This window comes from Lygodium microphyllum, chromosome 6, assembly GCF_053477565.2.
Source record: "Lygodium microphyllum isolate KBCC chromosome 6, Lygodium_microphyllum_v1.1.10, whole genome shotgun sequence".
Taxonomy (NCBI): Eukaryota; Viridiplantae; Streptophyta; class Polypodiopsida; order Schizaeales; family Lygodiaceae; genus Lygodium; species Lygodium microphyllum.
The window spans coordinates 112,204,969-112,227,402 of record NC_141140.1 but is presented as its reverse complement, the minus strand read 5'-3'; the positions used below and the strand labels follow the sequence as shown (position 1 = coordinate 112,227,402).

The following is a 22,434-nucleotide window of genomic DNA, read 5'->3' as shown; positions in this document are numbered from 1 at the left end:
GCACATGCCAGCTCATGTAGAGCTCAACATCTCAATACCATAGTCCATCACTAATAGGAAAACAAATGAGTTATCTAAATTCATAATTTATCTAGTAAGAAAAAGTATTTGATTTCTTTGAGGACTAGGTGTGCAGACTACATACCATCATGAGAGGATAATTGTAGTTGAATTATCTCATATGCACCTACTATTTTTATCCTCCTACTTGTGGCATTCTAGGTATCCATAAGATTCTCGGACCGCTTAGTATTTTACAATTTTATTGACATTACTTATGAGATTTCCTTGTAACCCTTATTTTAACAAGACTGCTACAAAAATACAAAGAAACAACATGGACTTGGTGTTGTGGAATGGGGGTGTCGCTTGTACGTGCTACCTCGTGTCTAGCTCCCATACTTCTCCACGTAGGGGCCAGCTTTGACACCACGTTCCTTGCTTCCTTCTTCTTTGGTCTTTATAGCCACAAACTACGGCTTGTCAAGGTATATTAGTAAGCTCAAAGGGTATGTGGATTGGGCTGGATAAAGAAGTCCCAAGTAAATGTTTGGTAGCAAGATGAGAGAAAATATGATGGATTTTTTTCGTTAGGAGGGTAAGTTCGAAAGAAGTAGAAACATCGGTTTGAGAAAAGAGAACTTGTGGCCTTGGGGAGTGACTTAATAGCAAGGTTGAAAGGAAATAGGATGGGATACAAACTTGGAGTGATTGAAGCAAGCTGTGCCAAAGGGTTCCGTTGAAGGAAAACGTGACGAAATTTTCCCGAACACGAACCAAAAAATACGATCCTCTTTCACTCTCTCCCTTTCCCTTTATATTTTGTGCATCTCTCTATCTCTTAGTCACCTCTCTCCCTCTCTCTTTACTTTAAGACCTCGCTGTCTCTCTTCTACTATCTCTCTCTGTGTAGACCCTCCTCTCTCTTTTCTCCCTATCTCTCTCTCTCTCTCCCAATATCTTCTTCCCACGCTATCCTTCTCTGTCTGTCCCCCACTACATCTCTCTCTCTCTCTCTCTCTCTCTCTCGGCCTTCCCAGTAAGCAATGCCCAGAAACAATAGTGAATAGTCGAATCAGCCCTTGTGGCGCATGGCTAAGGATTTTGTAGCCTACGATCAGTCGCTTCATCCCGACATTAAGCTTTGCTGCTCGGCATCAAAGCTCATGGTTGATTCGATGAAATTAGCTTTGAGGAAGATGGCTTTTCGGCTTGGGCTTGTGTTCGTGCTTTGTGGCTCAGACTCGATCAAAGTGTTGGCTTTGTGTGTCGATTTGGAGCTCATGAGGTGCCGGACATGCGAGATGACGACAGCTAGGACGACGTCGTGCTTGCAGGTGGCGACAACTTTCTTTCCTTTTTGTTCGAAATATTTCAGATTAAGGTTTGTTACACGTAGCTTTTTATAAAGGGCAATATAGTTTGGGAAAATGGCCATCCTTGGAATGAAATGCTTGTGCACTTTGTTGATCTCACAAGATTTTGTTTGTAAAATAAAATGAATAAAATGTTTTGGATAGGGTCGGGAGCAAATGAAGTTGATTTGGGTGGAAAAGATGCAAGGGACCACTATAGAAGCTAAATTCTCGACTTGGGTAAACAAGGTTAGAGTCCTAACTTGCTATGGGGGCTTTGGTTGGGTAATGGTTGTTGGTGGAGCCTTGGAATTGGTTAAGAAAAGCTTCAAGATTGAATAATCAAGCCATTATAGCTATTCCCTCATGACTACATGTGGTAGCATAATAGAAACACTCTTTTAGCATGAGATCGTTGAAATTTCGATTGATCTATGCATCTCCCCAAACCGAAGTCCCTTGGAGAAAATTTGTTTGTATAACTAAGATGCACTAATTCCTACAGAGCTGATGGAGGTACCAACTTGGTTGCCCTCATGAGGGGCTTCTCTATAATAGGTTTTCTTCTAACCCTTTAGGCATCTACTACTCTTCCTCCTCTTCTTCCTCCTATATTGCCATGCCTATCATTTGGAGAAATGAGAATATGGGGTTGTTCATAATCTAGCATACTAGATTAAGACTCAGTGGCATGGTCATATTGTTGTTTGTAGAAAGGAGATCCATGTAGCAAGAGGAAGCTTGTAAGTGTTGGGGAATATATGGACCTATGTTGGAAGGTCCCAATGGAAATATTGTAGAAGCCTTTGAGGGGTTGAATTCATGAATTCAACTCTGAAGCTTATGGGTCCAACGTTGCATGGAAGAGGATTCACACATTTAAGACTTCTTGCTAGGTATTTGGCACCATCATTTGAATCTCCAAATGCATTTGTAAACTTATGGCTGATAAATTGTCGACTCATTGTCAAAAAAGTGTGTGACACAAAGAGCTTTGAAACCTCCCCACTAGCTTTTTCCCACATCCTCACATAATTTTTGCCTTCAACAAACTTGTTCCTTCATCATGGATAAACATTTTTCTCATTTTCAGAGGGGTAAGTTGACTCTCTTGATGTCCATGTATTTAGTTAGGTTAAGTGTATGAAAATTGTCGTTGTTGACTAGACTAAGTTGGCTTATACGAGGTTTATGCCAAGTAGACCTATTCATCTATGTGAGTGAGTGAGTGAGTGTGTGTGTGTGTTAGAGACTCCCTTTGTCAATGTTTCTCTTGCATATTTGATCTCTCTCTCTCTCTCTCTCTCTCTCTCTCTCTCTCTCTCTCTCTCTCTCTCTCTCTCTCTCTCTCTCTCTCTCTCTCTCCCCTGGTGTTTGCTCTCGCTCACACACACACACACACACACACACACACACACACACACACTCTCTCTCTCTCTCTCTCTCTCTCTCTCTCTCTCTCTCTCTCTCTCTCTCTCTCTCTCTCTCTCTCTCTCTCTCTCTCTCTCTCTCTCTAATGGACATGCATGAATTGCATCCAAAACCTTGTGGTGTGTATCTATGAATTGAGATAAATTATCTTGCCATTCTACTTTTCCTCCAAAAGACCCACGGATGGAGATCTTAATAGAAAATGGTAGTAATTCTATTATTACATGCCTATATAGTGGCTCAATTCAACATAGCTCATGCAAAAAAGCTATAATCAAGGAGTATGAAGCAAAGAGGAAGCATAAATATTGACATGCAAATGCTAGGAATGCTACGATTACATAGGTTAGGTTAAGTGACACTAAACAACATAGAATTTTTTCTAAGATGTTGAAGTGTTTCACGCATTGCACAAAGGGTCTTCGTAAGTTGGAGAAGGTGGACATCCTTAGAAGGTTTCTAGAGTTGAGAGACCTTCAAATTCAATATAAAATGGACTCCAGGTTTCCAATACTAAGCAAAGTCTTTTCATGAATGGGTTGTACAACATGCTCAAGGCAATAAAGAAACCAAAAAGTCAAAATAGTTATTCTTGAAATGGGAAAGTATCATGATGCTATTGAATTCTGCAAATCAAATAAGAAAACCAAATATAATAGCTACATCACGGCTTCTTGGTATACATCAAAGAAACCTCTATGCAACTAGATCTCGATTGCAACACAAGGAGACAATATTGCCACTGCATTTGTGTGAGTGACACCATGCAAAAGAAGTGTAATTACATAGGAAGTTAGAGACATAGTAGTCTCCTTTTGGATGTCGAAAGTGTATTGGGAAAAAAGTGTATACATGACACCCAGTGCATCTTCTTGAGCAACGTCAAGTTTGGTTTTTTCATTCTGGCAACGATTATATGATTGATTTGATCCTTCTTCAAGTGCCTATGGTTGCTCATTGAGTCTGATACATAATTGCATAGTCTATCACACATTCTTATCTTCTTTCTCCCATTGACACAAAACGGTTAGCTACCAGCATATTGCAAGATTCCTACTACATTGGTTCAACTACCAATCCACCACCACCTAACACTCAGCTACCAAAGCAATGTTAGCTAGGAGACCTCTATTAGATCCCTCTCTACTACCAAACTATAGCTTGTACCCTGTTAGTAGTGACATAAGAGGTACCATTCTAAAATCACTTGCCACTTGTACACATTGGAAGCTAATATACTAGCAACCAACAAAAGGTTTGGGTGATTACAAATTGTAATCTACCATCTTGTTAGCATGTTTGAGTTGCCCCACTTACTACCATGCTCAAGGCACACGTGATTACTATCTAAGAACTACTAGTCTGCTACTAGCTTGGGAGGTTATAGGATGGATGGTGCCATTCCACTTTTAGCCTCTTTTAGCGCCTTTTTAGATAGTAGGTGCTACCATCATACTACTAGTGTGCTATCAAATTAGTATGCCGGAGTTTCCATTTTGCTCCAAACATTATACCACTATGCTACTTTTAGTGTGCTACCAATTTGCTAGCAAGTTGAAAGGTTGGGAGCTACCATTTTGTTATTGACTTCACACAAGTCTCCTATTCCTATTGTGCTACCATTGTGCTACCAGTGAGCTAGTTTCAAGATAATACGAGTGTCCTACCAAATGGGCAACATGGAGCTACCATTTGGTTAACTTGATACTAGTTTGCTAGTTTTGGTATGCTACCAGTCTATTCATTTTGGTATGCTACTAGTCTGCTACCATTGTGTTACTAGATTGGTAGATTGGGAGCTACCATTTGGTTTTAAATTAGATATCAATCTACCACTTTTAGTGTACAAATTCTACTCTACTACTAGTCTTCTACTTAAGAGAGCTAACCTTTTGTTATCAACTTGATACCACTATGCTACTTCCAGGCTACTACCAGTTTGCTACCCCCAAGAGAGGTAGTATTTTGCTTTTCAGCAAGTAATATGTGGAAAATTTTCATAAAACTTACCAATTATATGTATTTAATGTAGGTGGACTTATTTCTTGCCTTCAAATAGAGTCATCCAGAGGTGCAAATCTAGCAAAGGCCTTCGAGAAGTTGAATCCTTACTTTGTATGCAAGCTTCATAATTGGTACACCTGGTACTACATCAGGCATGTGGAAATGTCATTTTTGAGGGATGTTGTAAATCATATAAGATAAGTTCCCTTTGGTATACATGGGAGAGAGCGCAATTGTCAATGTGATATTTATGGTCAAGATGAGAAATACAACTTTTATACAAAAACTGTCTCTAGCTTTACATGGCTTTGGGAAATTGTTTTATGCCCCAAGATTAGTGGTTCTATTTTTTTTGCATGGAAGTGTTTGATTGATGGCTGCACATCATATTAGGAAAAAACTGAACTCATAAATGGGCCTTTTAGCCCCCCCTCTCTCCTCCTTAAAACAAGGAAAAGAGGAGAGAAGAATAGTAAAATAATCATCTTTTCTCTCCACTTTTGCAATCTCGTTTTGCCTTTTTTATATTATCTACAAAGATATACTCAAATTCCTTCTCTCTCCTCATTCAAGAAGTCTTTTTCAACCAAATTTTATTTTAAAAAAGGAGTTAGTTATAGGAGTGTGGTGCTTCGTTTTCAATACAAAATGATTAGTAGATACGAGGTAATTGATTTTTAATCAAGAATAAGGGAAATGAAATTTCAAAAGTTCATTTAAAGATATTTTGGGGATTTTTTATATTCTAGCTTTTGGTCAAAAAACAAACTAACTGGTCAAATTTCATATTTTTTGGAGATGCTTTTGGAGGTAAAATAGAAATATCTAAAATACGAAAATACTTGGACATCCCTACTCTTTGAGCTATTTCCCCCCATATCTATACTCTCTCATGGCCTTATTGTGACCTCTTCTCTATGTTTATGCAACCTTCATTAACAAAGTAAATTACTTACACCCTCCTTTCCCTTGGCACCTTTGTGTGCCTCTTTGTGCATCTCCACTCTGCCTCTTGTGACAACCAAGTAGGCTCCCCGTTTCTATTAATAGTAAAATGTATACAAGAAAGAATGAGTTGCATATTGAGGTAGAGATTGAATATGCCCCATTATTCAAAAGAACCCAGCATACCAGTGTTAACCCTAAGGTTTTGAAGAGTTACATGAAAATGGAATTGAAACATGTGGATTTGTGGGTTGATGGGGGAATCTACCCAATGGACCCCTTAAACAATAGACCTCCAACTTTCTCAGGAATCACAAATTTGTTGAAGTATGTGTGCGAGGGTGAAAATGGGTGACTCGGTTATACTAGGTGGCTCAATGATAAGGCGTTCAAAGTATTTATAACTTGCCAAGCAACCATAAAAAATTGCCATGATGTGATTGCTACACATCAACTTCATATACAACAGCTCATAGGACAAGTGGTACAGCTGAATGACACTATAATTCAACAAAACAATCAAATTATTTCAATACAGGACACTATCCATGACATTGGTATCTCATATGAGGAGGCAAAGGCACAATTGGAAGACTTGAGAAAGATCAACATCAAGCTAACACAAGAGCGCAAACAAAAGAAAAAGCCAATCAATGAGTTAATTGTGAATATCGGCTAGTGGAAGCAACATATCAAAGCATGTAAGGTAGCTCAGAAAGAGAACCTAGGTGAGGGTGAGGTTGGATCGTGTATTAGTAGATTGCTTAAGGCAAGTACATTGGAAAATGCTTTGAGCAATTCTAAGTTTAAGGCTGTGAAGGAAAATGTGATTGAGTGCACATTAAAAGATGTGTTAAATGAGTTCTCAACTGTGGATGCACAATCAAGTTCATGACAGAGTTGATATTAGCACAACGACTTATTCAAAAATATTCAAAGTTGTGAAGACTAGGTTTGGTCGTGTGCTGAAGAGAATAGAATCGTGACTTTTCCTCAACCTTCAAAGTTAATAGAGGCCCGACGACAACTTAATACAAAGGTTTTGAAGCTGATAGGAGATCCCATGCATGTTCAATGCGTCGAAATACTAAAGGTTGGGACCAAAAATACATATGAGGTAAAGTTCACTGAACTCAACAATTACTATTTAGATTTGTACAAGGTACAGTCGGCAATGGTAATGTACAACAATATGTCTGTTGAGGAATGTAATGGTAAATTGCAGTTTGTTATAAAATTAGATAAAAGTGAGGTTGTCAAAGGAGTAAAGCTTGAAAGAGTTAGTGCAACTCTAATGAATAGAGCTTTACAATTCGACAAGAACAACCCAGGGAACTTTAGTGTTCAATCTGAGCGTCATGTGTGGTGGCTCGTTGCATTTGAAGTTTCTAAGGAAACATTTGAGGTGCTACAACTGTTCTTTATGCACACAAGCATTCCAAGCATCATCGATTGTCAGGAACATGGTGAGATGCTCTCGGTTGAAGGGTATGGTCAATACTTGGTTGAATGATATCTTGTAGGAGACTTGAAAACTTTAAAATGCATGTGTGGAATCTCCAATGGTGCAAATACAAAGAATCCATGCCTATATTGCTTGACAGAGAGGGTGGAAGGAAAGGACAAAAAGAAGAACTGGCAAAGGGTGACAAGTGTTGCACCGACGTGCAATGAAGAAGATCCCGCCCATCTTCAACATTCCATTGGATCGTATTCACATTTGTTCATTGCATGCTTTTGTCAGAATCATCGAGAAACTTGTATATGAATACATTTGCTTTGCTTATAATACCATATTGGGGAATATGGGAATTTCCTATAAGTTTGGGACACATGGTCAAATCTTTGGATTTGTCATAACTTAAATACTATAACTCCAAATCAAGCACTCTATAGCTCAATAGATTCCATTTTTCAAGCGTTTTCCAATTATAGGTCACATCATATGGTTTTGAGAAACTTATGGGCATGTTATCCGTGTGCCATCTTTTTAGTATTCAAAAAATGGGAATTGGGAGATTTCCAAACTCACTAATATTGTGTTTTATAGGATGCAACCAAAAAAAGAAGCCATTGCAACGTGTAGGAATATGGAGTGAGTGCTATCAGAAATTGGGCTACATAAGCATCAAGTGACGATTGAAAAAGATGAGGAGATCAGGAAAATTTGGTAACTTGCCAAAAAAGCCTTGCTTTGGAGGAGCAAAGTCTAGGAAGTTTCTCTCAGCACCCATCAATGAGGAAGGGAATGCCATGGTTCGTAGGCTGCAAGACTACGATGAGTGGAAAAAGTTACATTTTGTAGTTCCTGATCTAAGTAATAGAGGAAAAAAAAGATTTGGATAAGTCTTAACAAATTGGCTCCTTACTTCGCAAGATGGTATTTAACAATGAAGATAAGCAAGAATTTATCAATGTTGTGCAAAACTTCTACGAAAACATGGTGGAAGCATCTGGCAAAAGCTCTATCACACATTACATGGTGTGTACTAAGTTAATATTTTAAAATTGTATGAATTGTATAAACTATTAAGCATAGTTTTACTCATGTGTGATATGTGTCTTTGTAGCATATCCTTGAGGCACATGGGCCATACTTTGCAGAAAAGGGAAGCATAGAAATTTGGCCCACACAAGGGATGGAAAATTCACATTGGATAGCGCGTGGTGCATACGAAAGAAAATTTGATCATGGTGGAGGGGTGAATGGTAGCAATTCAATGATCCAATTGCTATCTTGGTGGTATAGGATTATAGTAGCGAATGAAGCTAAACTCTTGCAAAAGAGAGAAAATGAAAGTGCTGATGAATCGACTACAGACATGATGAAATCATGCCGTTTCACTAAAAGAGTGCGCTATAAAGCCTCAAGTGCCAAAGAAAACCATGCCAAATGGCTAGAAACAAGGCTTTGACAAGGCAGCAAATGGGTTCGAAGAGAGATAAGATAGTAAGATGAACAATGTATTTAGTGTGAATGCAATTCATAGTTTAAGAGAGAAAGAGAGAGTGTACATCTATGTGAATCAGTCTTATAGTTTAGGGTTATATAAAAGAGGGTTTTACTTTCTATCTTATTCATTGAGTTCTCACATCTCTTGTGTAGGAAAGATGGCTAGGTTTAAGATAGTTGCAAATAAGCTTCCACTCAGAGCCCCATATCGTGTTCAGTCTCTTGGAGCATCTACTAGCTCAGATGCACCCCCTTCTCAACCTAACCCACCTTCCTCAAGCCGCCCTCACAAGTGTCCTTCTCAGCATTCCCACAAGAAATACAAGTGGAAGCCAGGTACACTGGCCTTGAGAGAAATTAGGAGGTAACAATGCTCTTTTAATCTCATCATTCGGAAGGCGAGCTTCTTGAGACTTGTTTGCGAGATTGTGCAAGACCTCTACTGCACAGAAAGCAGAAGGTGGTTTTTGGCACAAGGTCAGGATAGACCTTGATCGCTTCACAAAAGAATGTCTTCATGCTCTATAGTGTGCTGTGAATGCCTTTTTGGTTGACTTGATGACTGATGCTCAATGTTGTGCAACACTGTAACTCTCAAGGACTTCTCACTTGTAAGAAATCTTCAAGCAGTGAAGGATGCATTCGTTCCAATGGAATAAACACAGTTTGTAATGTTATCTTTTTTGGCATAGTGTTATCCTCGTGCATTGGACATATGACTATGTCCCAGTGCAAAACGATTGTTTGCACCCTTGAAATATGAATTAAAATTTATACTTGTCTTTCACTCTCAACTTTGATTGTGCATCTTCGCTCTATTTTCAATTCTCTTATAGTTTTTGTTAGCACTGTCAATTTCAATAGGAATAATATGCAAAAATTTGCCATTTCTTGTTGCAGACTTTACTCTTGATGCCTCTGTATAGTCTATGTGGTGCGATGTTTCTAAGGGCCAGTAGTCGTGATGTTGATTTCTCAATTATCAATCCATTCATAATTTTGCTGTGGGATAATTTTTAAAATACTAAATTGTATCGGAATGCAACAAAACTTCACACGCATACTTGTTAGGTGACCAAGAGTCCAAATTATTAAAAAAAAAAAACCTGCAAACCCCTGGTCCAAAGTTTGGCGTCTAGAGTCACTTTCCTACCTAATGAGTGTGCGTGTGAAGTTTCATCGCATTTTGATAAAAAGTTATGGATTTACGATCACACGATGGACAGTGCATATGAAGCTGCATTAACCCGATTTTGGAATTGAAATGGATTAAAAGTTCATTCTTCTTTTCATTTTCACATTTTGCTTCTTTGCTTCCTCCATTTTCACATCCCCAACCTCTGTCTCTTCTCCGTCTTGCCCTCCTTGAGCTTGCGTGGCATGCACCAAGCAAGCATGTCATCATTTTGGCCTCGAAAAGACCTCACACCAAGGCCCGCTACCTGAAGCACAAGGTGGAGCCTCCTCTGGTGCAGTAATAGGTGCTCCCCATAGAGCACAAGGACCACCATAGAAGAAGAGGAGATGGAAACTGGGCACTGTTGCCCTTCAAGAGTTAAGGAGAATCCAACGCGTATACGAGCTTCTCATCTCGAAAAGTTCTTTTCATAAGGTTGTTCAGGAAATGCAAGACTTGGAGCTGAAAGGGATGGAAAGATTTTGGGCACGAGTGCGGGATTGCCCACCAGCAGGAAGGTGGACTGCTGTAGCTATGGAGGCCCTACAAACAGTTGTAGAGGGGTTTCTCATCGACTTTTTTGATGATACATAGCTTGCGACCATCCATGCAAAGCGTGTCAAAATTACAGATAAAGACATAAAATTTATCATTCGGCTTCGACACGGCAAGGGGACTCCGCCATAGTTTGCTAGATTAATGATGCAAGGTTTGTAATGAGTGTTATAGCATCATAACATCTTGGAAGGCCAAAAAATTTTGTATACTCTGTCACATTGAAATATTTATTTATATATACATAATATCTCATGCGATGTGTATTGAATTTAAATAATTGAGTAAAGTTGTTTTGTTTTATTTCTTAAAACACATGACTCTTAATTTTTGTTTAATGTACGAACGCATCGAAAGCAGTAATACGTATGGATACAAGTTATTTTATTGCTTATGCACAATCGCAAGTGCAGTACTACGCGTTGAATTATGTTAATCTATATGGATGCATCATTCACATACCACACATTATCGTTATACTTACACAATCACAAGTGTAGTACTACGCATTGAATTATGTTAACATATGCAAATGCGTCATTTACGTACCACACATTATCGTCACACTTAAATGAACCACACATTTATTTAATAAATATTTATTTATAGAGACAAAGTAAAGTATCTTATATTCATCAAGAAAAATACATGTGATGGCTGCTAGTGATGGTAGATACAAAAAGCCGATAGCCAACAAGAACTCTCCATTGTTTCTTGGCTTTTTCATCGGTGGAGAGGAGGGGCCAACTTCCGATGAAAATATAAGTTCCTTCTTTTCTTCAAAAATGATGCACTCCCTCTTCAGCTCTTTCTCCATTGCGTCCATTGTGCCCTTTCAATGAAGCATTGCAAACAATAAGTATTTGCAACTCATTGAGAATGAGAAATTTCATGATACCTATGTAACAACTTGTCTCATATTTAGAGAAGTATACCCTTCGGATTGTTGTGAGTGGCAAAATGTTGAGAATTTCACTGGTTCTTTTAAGTGTTACAACCTCAAAATTGGTAAATTGCTCTTTGAGGGGCGTACAACTAAGTAGCTCACAGAGAACCTTGTTTTTTTCTATGACTCCAAGTACATATTGCCCAAGGGGAGTCGAGAATATGAAACCCTTAAGTCTATGCACATATCGAATCTCAATAGCATAGAATGACCATTGTGTAGTAGCGACATTTTGCACATGTGTAGCACAAAAATTTCAATAGACATATTGAATTCTATGAAGCCAAGCACTAGCTCAAAGAATGTACATCTAAGATAGTTCATATCGATTGCAATTTTTGCACACATGTTCAAGGAATGTAACGGTTTAAGATATACCAAAAGCACGTACGTCATAAAAAATGCATCAGAGGATTATGTAACAAGGATTCTAGGCAAAAATTGGACATAAAAAATAACTCACAGTCCTGACACAGTGGAGTCTCGAGTCACAACAAGGGACATGGCTTTTAGGTATAATTTTTCTCTCTTAGTTGACTAGTATCTTACTTTGGGATGAATCGGCTAACTTTCCTTTCCATTTACAGGTACTTTGTTGCACGACAAACTTTATGCCTAGTATTTAAGTATCGTAGATGGAGGATGCTCAAGGGTAAATGATTGTGCCTTGATCAAGACATGCGTGAAAGTGTAGCTGTGGATGTTACTGTCATTTGTGAGAGCCGCGAGCCCCAAGTGTTGCAAATGGAGGATGATTGGCCCTTGAGTATAATGCGCCAGGAAATTACAATGTTAATGCAAAATCCACCTGTTTGCTTCTATTTTAAACTAGATGGTAGGAAAATTTGAAGTCGAGCTAAGGATACTGCTATCGGCAGAAAATGTGTGGCTCCACATATTTTAGAAATTGTAGAGTCTCTCTAAAAATCCCAACACCACAAATTGTAATATCCAACACCTATAAAAAAAATTATTTTTTTGGCCAATAGAATATTGTCGCTTACAAACTTGTAATATTCAACACATTTACATATGCATGTAAACTTTACAAAGATGTAAGTAAAGCCATAACTAAATATCGTATACCAACAACCCTTAATGGTTTAAAACTTAAGGTTTTTAAGGTAGAACTAGTTTAGTTATTGTTTCATTGTTTCATTTTACACTTTCTCTCTTCATCTCTTTATATCCACCACATCCCTCCTACCTGCTACGATGGATACTCGCACACACTTTGATGAGTGGATCCACGAGACTATCTTTGCCAACCAGGGTGACGCGATATTCCAAGTTTTCTCTAAGAACTTCAACCTTCAAAGTGTGCTCTCATCGATGGATCCCCCCCTTAATCTCATAGTGCTACAAAAAGCTTAATATCCCAATATTTTCCATTCTGATTTACCAACTTGGTTAAGATTTTATATTGTGAGCACCATTGCTACATGCACATACTCCATCGAGGGATTCGACATGACTTGGGTGCCTCTAGAACAGCTCATGGTATTTCAAGCAGGGAAGAATCACCAAAAAGTGGTGAATAGGTGTCTGGCCCATGTGGATCCTTCGCATAGAGTATGCACTGTTCCCATGCAAAGTGTACTAGGTACATCATCTTTGGATCTCGTGGAGTGTGATTTCGCATTGGCAATTTACCTCCTTGCATTAAATAAACCCCTAGAGGAGGAGAGCGATGAAGATACAACTCCACAGGTTGTTTCTATCACATACACAAGAGAAGAACTAATTGAAGAGCTCATAGATGTTGAAGAGGAACATCAGGTGGTGGCAGAGCAAGGGTTGGCTCTCATGGTGCCATCTTCTTCAAAACAACCATAAGTCGACAAACCCAACCTTGCCTCCTTGATGCCCATTGAAGTAGATTGTGTACAATACTTACTTCTATCAGATGTGCTGCAATACTTGGAAATGAAAGAAAAATAGTTATTTTCTTTCCTAGTCCGGGATTCGATGGAAGACCTGATCGATTTTGATTACACAGATGTGCATCCGGCAATGGCAGAGATTGGAAGATATGATGGCACAAGCTTAGATATTGTGAGTGCCATCATAGCAGCACAGGAGCATATTACCTCAATTGAAGAAGATTACCTTGTGCCAGATGCTGAATTTGAAGCACTACAGCATGATTTCTTCGGACCAAGGCCCCAGCTTCCTACCAAGGAGTTTGTAGATCCCTCTGCCCAAAGAGGTGCCTCCCTGACACACGAGGATATGAAGATACAAGATGATCTAGAGAAGGTGAGATTTCTAACTACCATATATTTTTATGCAATGAAACTTGACGGTAGGGTGCATCTGGTCCCCCCGAGTCCACCGGTGAAATCTTGGCCAAAAATGATACCTGCAGCTGCCCTATCCGAAGTTTGGTGTCTGGGGCCACTTTCTGGGGGTGACAGACTCTCACGTGGCATCAAGCTTGGGAGTGCTAGGGAACCCCAAGTGTGGTACCATGGCAAATGGACCTTCAAGAATCGAAACCGAGTGGCTGAGTTAGAGAACGACATCGGACCCATGCTCAACATGACGGTGAGCTTTAGGAAGGTGCAGGAGTCAAGAAAGCCCATGTGTGCAATCAAGCCCATTTTGGTCTCTAGGCCTAAGGGATGCAACCGTCTTGGCGAAGTCAAAGTAGCCAATAGACTATGAGATGAAACCAAGGGGAAAGCAAGGAGGATTCACACTCCAAAGTACTCCATGCAGATCCCGCTCATCAAGCAGCAAGTGATGAAGGAGAGGGCGAAGTGTGAAGGCTTAGCTCTCATTCGGGCTATCAAGATGGATCTGGGCATGCATAGGCCCATTTCTGAAGCAAAGCAAGGCGTGGTGACCCCTCACCAAGAGTTGATTGAGAAAATGGAAACCTTCTTGTCTTTTTAGACTGTGAAGGGCCAGTTCGACGTGACTACAGCGGGGGACATGACCCTCACGATGCAAGCCAGAAGGTTCAATGCTATGAAATGGACCGGACCGGCTTTGGCATTGATCGTAGAGATTGATCTAGCCACCAAGGGCCTAAAATTTCAAGTCGGCATGGCATGTAGGGATAGATCTAAAGCTTGCCTTCTTTTCTTACGCATGATACAATCAGATCTAGGCAACAGAGGCCCGAAGGTAATCGCAGTGAGAGAAATGGCCCTCACTTTACAGGCGCTATGGTTTGATGCAACCCATCGATTTTCCATGAGTTGTCCAGGTGCTCCAGCTCTTCAATCCAACTAGGGTCGGTGCTCTCATCCTATCCTTTCAAAGGGGTGTGCTTCAACGAGGGTGAGGGTATTTGATGCGAGAGACATGGATCTCGTGCGGCGGGCTAAACGGCATGCAGCTTCCAGGCGTGTCATACGGTTCACTCCTATCACACATGCTCCCCGTGTAGCTCAGTCCAGCAAAAGACTTTCCCAAATCTATTTCAAGTTTTGTGCTGTAACGCGGGGAAGGATTCTAGACAGAGTGAAATGAACCTTGCACGAAGGGCCAAATGGCATGTTGCACCCCAGCAGGTCGGGTGGTCTTCTTCAAAAGGTGCTTCAAGTAAGATTCGTGCCTCCAAGGGCACTATAAGAAAAGCTAGAAGGAATGGCATGTCAATGAAGATTCAAGCCAAGAAGGGCATGAAGACTCAAGGGCGGGCATCAACGAAGATTTGGACGATGAAGGTCCAGCTCTTTTCAAGGGGAGGTGCATTCAAGACAAAACGCACCTCTTACACTCTCTTCATCGGCACAACAGATTGCAAGATGTGGCCTTAGTCCACAGGCAATTCTATGCGCTCAAGTTGTCTAGCCTAAGTTGGAGCATGGGTGCGCAACGTGTCTCTGACTAGGTTACCCTCCATTCTGTGCTTGTAAATATGGTCAACAGGTGGATGGGTAGATGTGCACAATAAAGTCTCTTTCACAATTCTGCCCAAGTCCCATTCCATTCCACAGTTGTAAATAGAGTCAGTGGTGGGTGGAACGCAAGAAGTATGCAAAAGTCCATGTTTCACAGTTGTAAATAGAGTCAATGAGCATGGCACCTAGCGGGTAGACACTGACCACCTTGATAGTGAAGCGTGTTAAGACCCCCGACGATAAATATGATTCTAAGTCAAAAGCCGTTTTACAAGGCCCGTAAGTTGTGCCTCCCCACTCGATGTGGCCATCGATTTTTTTCAAGGGGAGTGTGTATGAGGGAGTATCTCTTGTAGCTCCCTAACCCACAGTGTTGGCGTCGTGTCACAGCGCGTTGATAGCTCCACCAACCCAATGTGACAAAGTCCCGGCTATCTTATACATACTTTTTGGCTATGAATATGACGTGTGGCCCTCAAGATGGGCCCTTGTGCATTCTTGTGAGCATGTTATGATCCATGTCGCATCGAGGTGTTCCATGACGAGTTGAGAGGTCAAGATGGCAAAGTTGGGGGAAGGGTCTAGCGCTGCTTCGAGGCCTAGAGGGACAACCAGGGGGTCCCGAGCGGGTATCTGAGAGCCAAACCATCACACTTAGTCAAAAAGTGGTCCTAGACGCCAGACTTTGGACTTGGACAAGGCAACTACAAGCGTCATTTTTTGCCTACAACACATAGAGAGAGGGGGAAAAAACAGGAGAGAGAGAGAGAGAGAGATGAGCGCCTCTGTCTCTTGCCCCAAACCACCTCTGTAATAAAACAACAATAATAGTAAGAAATGGCATCAAACCCTAATTAAAAAAATAGCAAACAAGAGAAAATGCAAAGAGAAATGGGCACTTGTGTTCTGCCCAAAATTTGGAGCTGCATGGAGAAGAAAGTGTAGAGGTAAGCAGAACGCTCAAAACCTAATTACTCTCAGTAGGGAGCTTCAATGGGGACGAAAATTCACAAGTATAGAGAAGAGAGAGAAAGTGGGTTGTTGCTAAACTTTTGGGTCAAATTGATTTCATGAGAGGGAAAAAAATTGAAATTGAAAATTCTCCAAAAAAAGGAGGGAAATACAAGGTGAGCTAAAACTCAAATTTTATGTACTATTCATTTTCCCTTTTTTTAATCCCCCACTATCCCTTTTTTTTATAGAAAACCCAAGCTTTGGAGAGAGAAGATTCACCTCCATGGATGTCAACATCTAGCCTTCGTATTGGACAATCCAAAAGGCCCACATCTTAAACTATATTATTTTTAAGGGCTCATTTGTAAGTTCATTTTTTCCCTAATGTGTGGACCTTCAGAAAAGTTACATGTCTTCCCAACAAAGAAACCATATAGTGTTTGCATGGTGACAATGAAGATATTTGAGGATGTCCAAGTTGGTTGTATAAATACCAGGAAAAAGAATAAAAGAAAAGTTCTATCAATGAAGGAGATGCACTGCAAGGAAAATTTTGTACTATTTAGTGATCATTTGCAGACGTTTATAAAGCATAATTTTATTTATAGATTACATGTAGAGCAATTTAAAGAATATTTACTTTGGTTCCTTGAAGATGTAGTTGTGTCTATAGTAGATTTAACAGAAAATTACACTTTCAAAGAACAAAATGAGGTGCAATCCATGCATTGGTTTTCTAGTCAAGTTACAATGTTTCCCCACATCACATATGCGTGTTGTATGTATTGTCCAAAATTACTATCATTTCTATATATCCAATGATAAAGCCCATGATACCCTTTTTATTTAGCTTTGTTTTATGCTCCATTTGGGATGGTTGAAAGAGCTTGGGATGTCATTCAAGGAACACTGGGTGTGGTCAAATGGTGTAGCATCATAGTTCAAAGAAAAGAGAGAGAAAAGATACGTTTCTACTTTGTTGCTCGATATGGTAAATGACATGTATAAAAGACACATCATTATTTTGGTTCAGGTCATGGAAAGGATGAACATGATGGTGCAATTACTTTTATCAAGAGACATCTCACTCAAGAGTAACTAAAGCTAGACTCTGTGAACTACAATGTGCAGTTGATGTGTTGCCATTTTTGAGACTAACCATGTCCAAAGGGGCTATAGCCACATGTCATTCTAATTGAAGAAAAACCACTTACTTGAGTGTTTTGGGAGGTTAAGAAAGATTATGTGAATAGAATCATGTGTTTGGATTGTAAGAAGGTTCCCAATGCACGTGGATTACATTGTATCTATAACTACTCTCAATGGAAAGGCTCTAAGGTGTAGGTAGCTTTTATGCTTTTGCAGCGCTTGCATGCAAAGCCTTTGGAGAAGGTGTTCTAAAAAACACATGTTTTCTCATGGGAATATGTTATCCTTGAACCTTTAGATGATGTGGATGATGATGATGAGACGGAAGATTAAGCATATGAAGGACATCATGATGCTTTGATTAATGCACTTTGTATTGCTGATAATTTTGTAGTAATAGCTCCACACTACAATGAAGAGTTTGTGGATTTCTACATCTTAAACTCGGGGAAGTTACTATATATATATATATATATATTCTACATCACGTGCGTTCAAGGCTTACTTATAAATATCCTTATTTGTGAGTTTTTCTTGAATAAAACATAACCCTTTTCTATTCAATTCATAAATAATCCCTTTATATTACATACCAAAGAAATATATATAAAAATGTATTTTAAAAATACCTTATTTTGAACCCACGTGATGCACACATATATTCAAGAGTAACTTATTCAAGATCTTGAAATGCACAAAGATAAAGATGAGGGATGATGCTTTGCTTAAAGATGCATGGAGTACTATTTGCAGTGTAGGCTCATTAGTTGTTAGAGGGGTTTGGTACTAGCAATCACAAGGAAATCCCTATGAATTCAAGCTCTTATGATCAAAGCCTAAAGTTATGTTGCAATCCCATCTTGTCAGAGTTATCAAGTTTCCAATGCAAAAACTAGGACGTGGTAGAAAATTTATGATATGCTGAGATGTATATGAGGCTATTTACAATAGCACTCTATTTGATGTATAGTATTGCTCTATCTAGTCAACAATGGATTCTCCATTGCTCCTGAGTATCCATGTTATCATCATGAATAAACACTATATAAGCTTGTTTGCTAGAGGTTTTTATCTATGTTGCTTATATATTGAACATAAGCTTTTATTTTTTGCAAATTAATGCACAAAAATGGAATTTCATAATTTTGGTTTAATACTATTAATGGGGAGAAAAGGTAGGATACTTGTAGCTTTCAATTACCTCCTAATATGAGGACACAATTTAGGTTGTTAATAGTTATTAGGAAACTCCAATTTCATTAATTAGAAGAAGACAGCTACTAGTGCGGGAGAGGTGGCTACTAGCTTGCACTAATAGCTACCAAATAGGACAAACAATGGTAGGTAATAGTAGGACAATGGTAGTTGTACTAGGAAGAAACTTGAAGCTACTAGCAAAAAAGTGGTACCTGTTAGTATGACAGTGGCACCCACCAATGTGTTAGAGGTAGCTTCTAGCATATGGTGGTAGTTACCAATAACATAGAGGTAGCTACTAGCATGCAATGATAGGTACCAATAAGACAAAGCTACTTACTAGCCTAACAACAAGATACTAATATCTATCAGGATGAAACAGGTAGCTACTAGTAGGAAAGTGGTGCCTACTAGTATGACAGTGGCATTTGCTAAAGTGTATGTGGCAACTACGAGTGACAAACATATAAATGCCCATGTCCATTTCCATAAAGGCTACAAGTAGACGATAGATAGTAGACACTAAAAAAATACTAAACAAAGTTCAATCCACAGAGTACAAGTACTTGCCTATCCTGGTAATTTGAAAGGAGAAAATAATTTATATCCCAAATATGGCTAGGTATGATTGTCCCAATTCATAGTCCTATGGAATCGATGTATAGCAATGTACGAAATCTGAATTGTACATGTTGGGATGCAACTATGGTTACAAATCATCAAACATTGAAGCTTGAGAACCCACAATTACATCATTACTAAGAAAACTACCAAGTTTGAAGCTTTATATAAATTAAACTAAGGTACTTGAAAACATCACAGTCCCTAGAGACATTATAGCACTCAAATATACCAAAATATGATCATTGTATACTATTAAGTACATAATAGCTTACAACATAGCTTTAAATTTTTCATGGTCTATGATTCCTATCTGAAATGTTGGAACAACCACAAGTCCTTCTCAAAAGTACTCTCAAAATCTACTTTTCTTTCCAAGGGTGAGGTTACTACAAAGTTTAGGCAATCATCTATACCAAGCCAATAGCCAAGCCAATTACAAACATTATATGTAAGATATTATCTTATCTCTATAGTGTTTTGAGCATACATCTTCTTGACTATACAAGTTGTGCCTAGGGGGTTTCACAATGTCTTGTATTTGTTGTCATCCACAGGGATATTATTCATTGATGAATAGGCTATTTCTTGCTCCCAAAAATATGACAACTTCTTGTAAAATACTCGCCTTCCCCCTAGTTTTTGAGACACAATATCTTTCATATAGCTCTCTTGTGCAAACAATCCTCTGATACATTGAAACTTTGATGGAAAGAAACTCATTAACAAACTGAATTCCTTTTTCTGCAGACAATAGGTCCACATAAACACATCAAACTATGACAAGCACCAGTCTAGGAATGCTTTCACATGCCCTCATGAATGGTAACAACATGTGCAAAACCGTAAATATTATAAGTATGGTTGCATGGTAGTGTGATTGCGGCAAGTGCATCCTCATCATATATCAAAAGGCCACAAGCAATAGAAATCTTTTCCTCATAAAATACAATCCTATTAGTGGATGGAAATTTTGATGCTGGGACATGGAATAGAACAATTGTATTTCTCTTCAATTTCATACCCCAAACAAATTTGAGATGCACACATGCAAGCATCTCCTCATGTTTGGCTTCCTCATGCTCCTCTTGATCCCAATGTAAATCTTGTACCGATTTGTCAAATACTATTGCCTACAATATCTGTATAGTGAGTGATAGCCTGTGAATTTAACTTTTTAGAATTTCCACTTTTGATGCATCTTGTGCATCTCCTTTGTCTTGTGCTAGCTATCACTTGTAAAGTTGCCTCTGTGTCATGTAGCTACCCCTATAGACTATTGATGAGCACACAAGACCTTTTCTTTGTAGATATAAGCTTCATTTAAGTTAAGTTGGCAGATTGCTTCAGTGTGTCTTGATGTAACCAATGTATGATTGCTTGTGAGTAGACTCTCTATTCTGTCCAAGTCTGCAAATGGGTGTGGACCAAATGATAACACCTTGTTGACCTCATGCATATAAGCAATAATGGTAGCGTCATGCCCTCCATCAACATCAACAACCCTTGACAATTATCAAGAATTTTGCTATGTGGAGGAGGAATGGAACACACACCATCTCTACTTCTTGGGCTACAACTTAATAGAGTTCATGGTTGTAGTGATACTTTTTGCAAACAATGCTTATTCCATTGGGCCCTTTAGGTGCTCAAACAAAAAGCCCCTAGAAAAAACATTTGCACCCTTCATGCCATAATCCCCTAGAGGTTCTTCATAAACTAAAGTAAACAATGTATAGAACTTATGCCAAAATTTTGGCTTCACATCCTTGCACTTCACTTTGCTACCCCTCTTTTGGCACCTCTATGAAGCAGGTCAACCAGTCTGAGGCTATGAAGTCCGCCTCAATAATTGATCAGGGATCCTTCCCCGAGTCAAAAAGGCCATACACTTCATGGGCCTAGGATGTTTTCATTTAGAAGACCACCTTCCTTTTGAATGGCACTAATGCCAGACATTGATGCAACTTCCCTTGTCTAGGGAGAACAATCCTTGATTAGAACTTAATAATAAATCATTAAATTAACAATGGAAAATGGATGCAAAACATCAAATTACTAACGTGCATGCATGTATGAAACAATATCGATGGATACACCAACACCATCATGCAATACCTATGTGCTCAGTATGTTCAGTCAACTATGTTGCACTTCTACTTCTTTGAAGCTCTGGATGGTGAGGGTGAAGATTTGGAAATTTTTTTCCTCTTCCTCTTAGATGGTGGAGGTGTATCCAAATCACTTCGAGAAGATATAATGGATGTTGATGAGTAGACTGGGGAGGGTGAGGAAGGTACATGTCTCTTTGTACTCTTGGAAGAACATTGGGGGACCAATTTTACCTTTTCCATCATTTTGATTCTACTGTATGCAAATAACTTCTTTCTCACTTGGCAAGCTTGTTGTTGCTGCTACTAGCCTACCAAGGCTATTTCATGGTGAGAAGACCACTACCTTTAGCCGTTGAAGAGCCTATGCAGTCACAACAAGCTTCTAAAGCACTAAAATTTTATTTTCCCCCATTTGTAACGTTTAATGATAGCATTTAGAGAATCAACAGACATTCCCTAGGATAACATTAAAGTATTTTTTTCCCTTAAAAGATGAGCCTTTCTCTTCTCTAGATTTTACTAGTTACCAAAGCACTAAACCTAGTGTCATCATCCCCAAAAATAGGTAGCTAGTGCACCACCTAAACATGCATAACCTTGATATGGATTCTCTACTATTGTAAAAAAACCAATGTGCTAAAAGAGCTTATGTATTCTCTTTTACCTAAAAGATGTTAATTGTTTTTTTTTAAAAACATGACTATATTTTGTTTAATAATAGATACGTTCTTTAATATTTCAGTTCCAATGACTTGTGGGTTGCAATAGTATTGGCCCCACCTCATGTAGCATGCATGACTCATGCCCTATAACTTTGCTTAGGGTTAAGAAAGTGAAGCTTGATATTGGTTATATGTCCATTTATAAGGTAAATACCCAATTATATAAAGTGGTTATAAGGCAAAAAATCACAAAATATTATAAAATAAATAAATCTTAAGCTAAAGTAGTTAAGCCGAGTTTATGTTTCTTCAAAACTTGGTAGCTAGGTCCTATAATTTAGTGCAATCATATGTGTTGCAATACATAAGAATGACTTTGCTTTGAGCTTATTGCCTATTTTCTAGTAGGTATAAATTGCCACAAAGGGTAGATACCAATATTCATTGTAACTACCTAATGAGTTTGCTAAGCTTGGTATTTGTATCCCAAATACTAAGACTTTTTAGTCAGGGATAA

General features: G+C 38.9%; 1 protein-coding gene and 1 pseudogene across 2 annotated transcripts; one reads left to right on the top strand and one right to left on the bottom strand.

Annotated features, from left to right (window-relative positions):
• Nucleotides 1–877: 877 nt before the first annotated feature.
• LOC148034982 (uncharacterized) lies at nucleotides 878–12,051 on the top strand. 2 transcript variants are annotated; one of them, XM_087680609.1, is made up of 3 exons: nucleotides 878–1,337; nucleotides 1,521–1,604; nucleotides 11,954–12,051. In XM_087680609.1, exons 1-3 carry the CDS (start codon nucleotides 1,092–1,094, stop codon nucleotides 11,990–11,992), a joined length of 369 nt encoding a protein of 122 aa, XP_087536735.1. In that variant the 5' UTR covers nucleotides 878–1,091; the 3' UTR covers nucleotides 11,993–12,051. The 2 variants fall into 2 exon arrangements, with proteins under 2 accessions (XP_087536735.1, XP_087536736.1); XM_087680610.1 differs by lacking the exon at nucleotides 11,954–12,051 and adding an exon at nucleotides 4,819–5,041.
• An 8,223-nt stretch (nucleotides 12,052–20,274) lies between these two features.
• Nucleotides 20,275–20,831, bottom strand: LOC148034981 (uncharacterized; annotated as a pseudogene).
• Nucleotides 20,832–22,434: the final 1,603 nt, after the last annotated feature.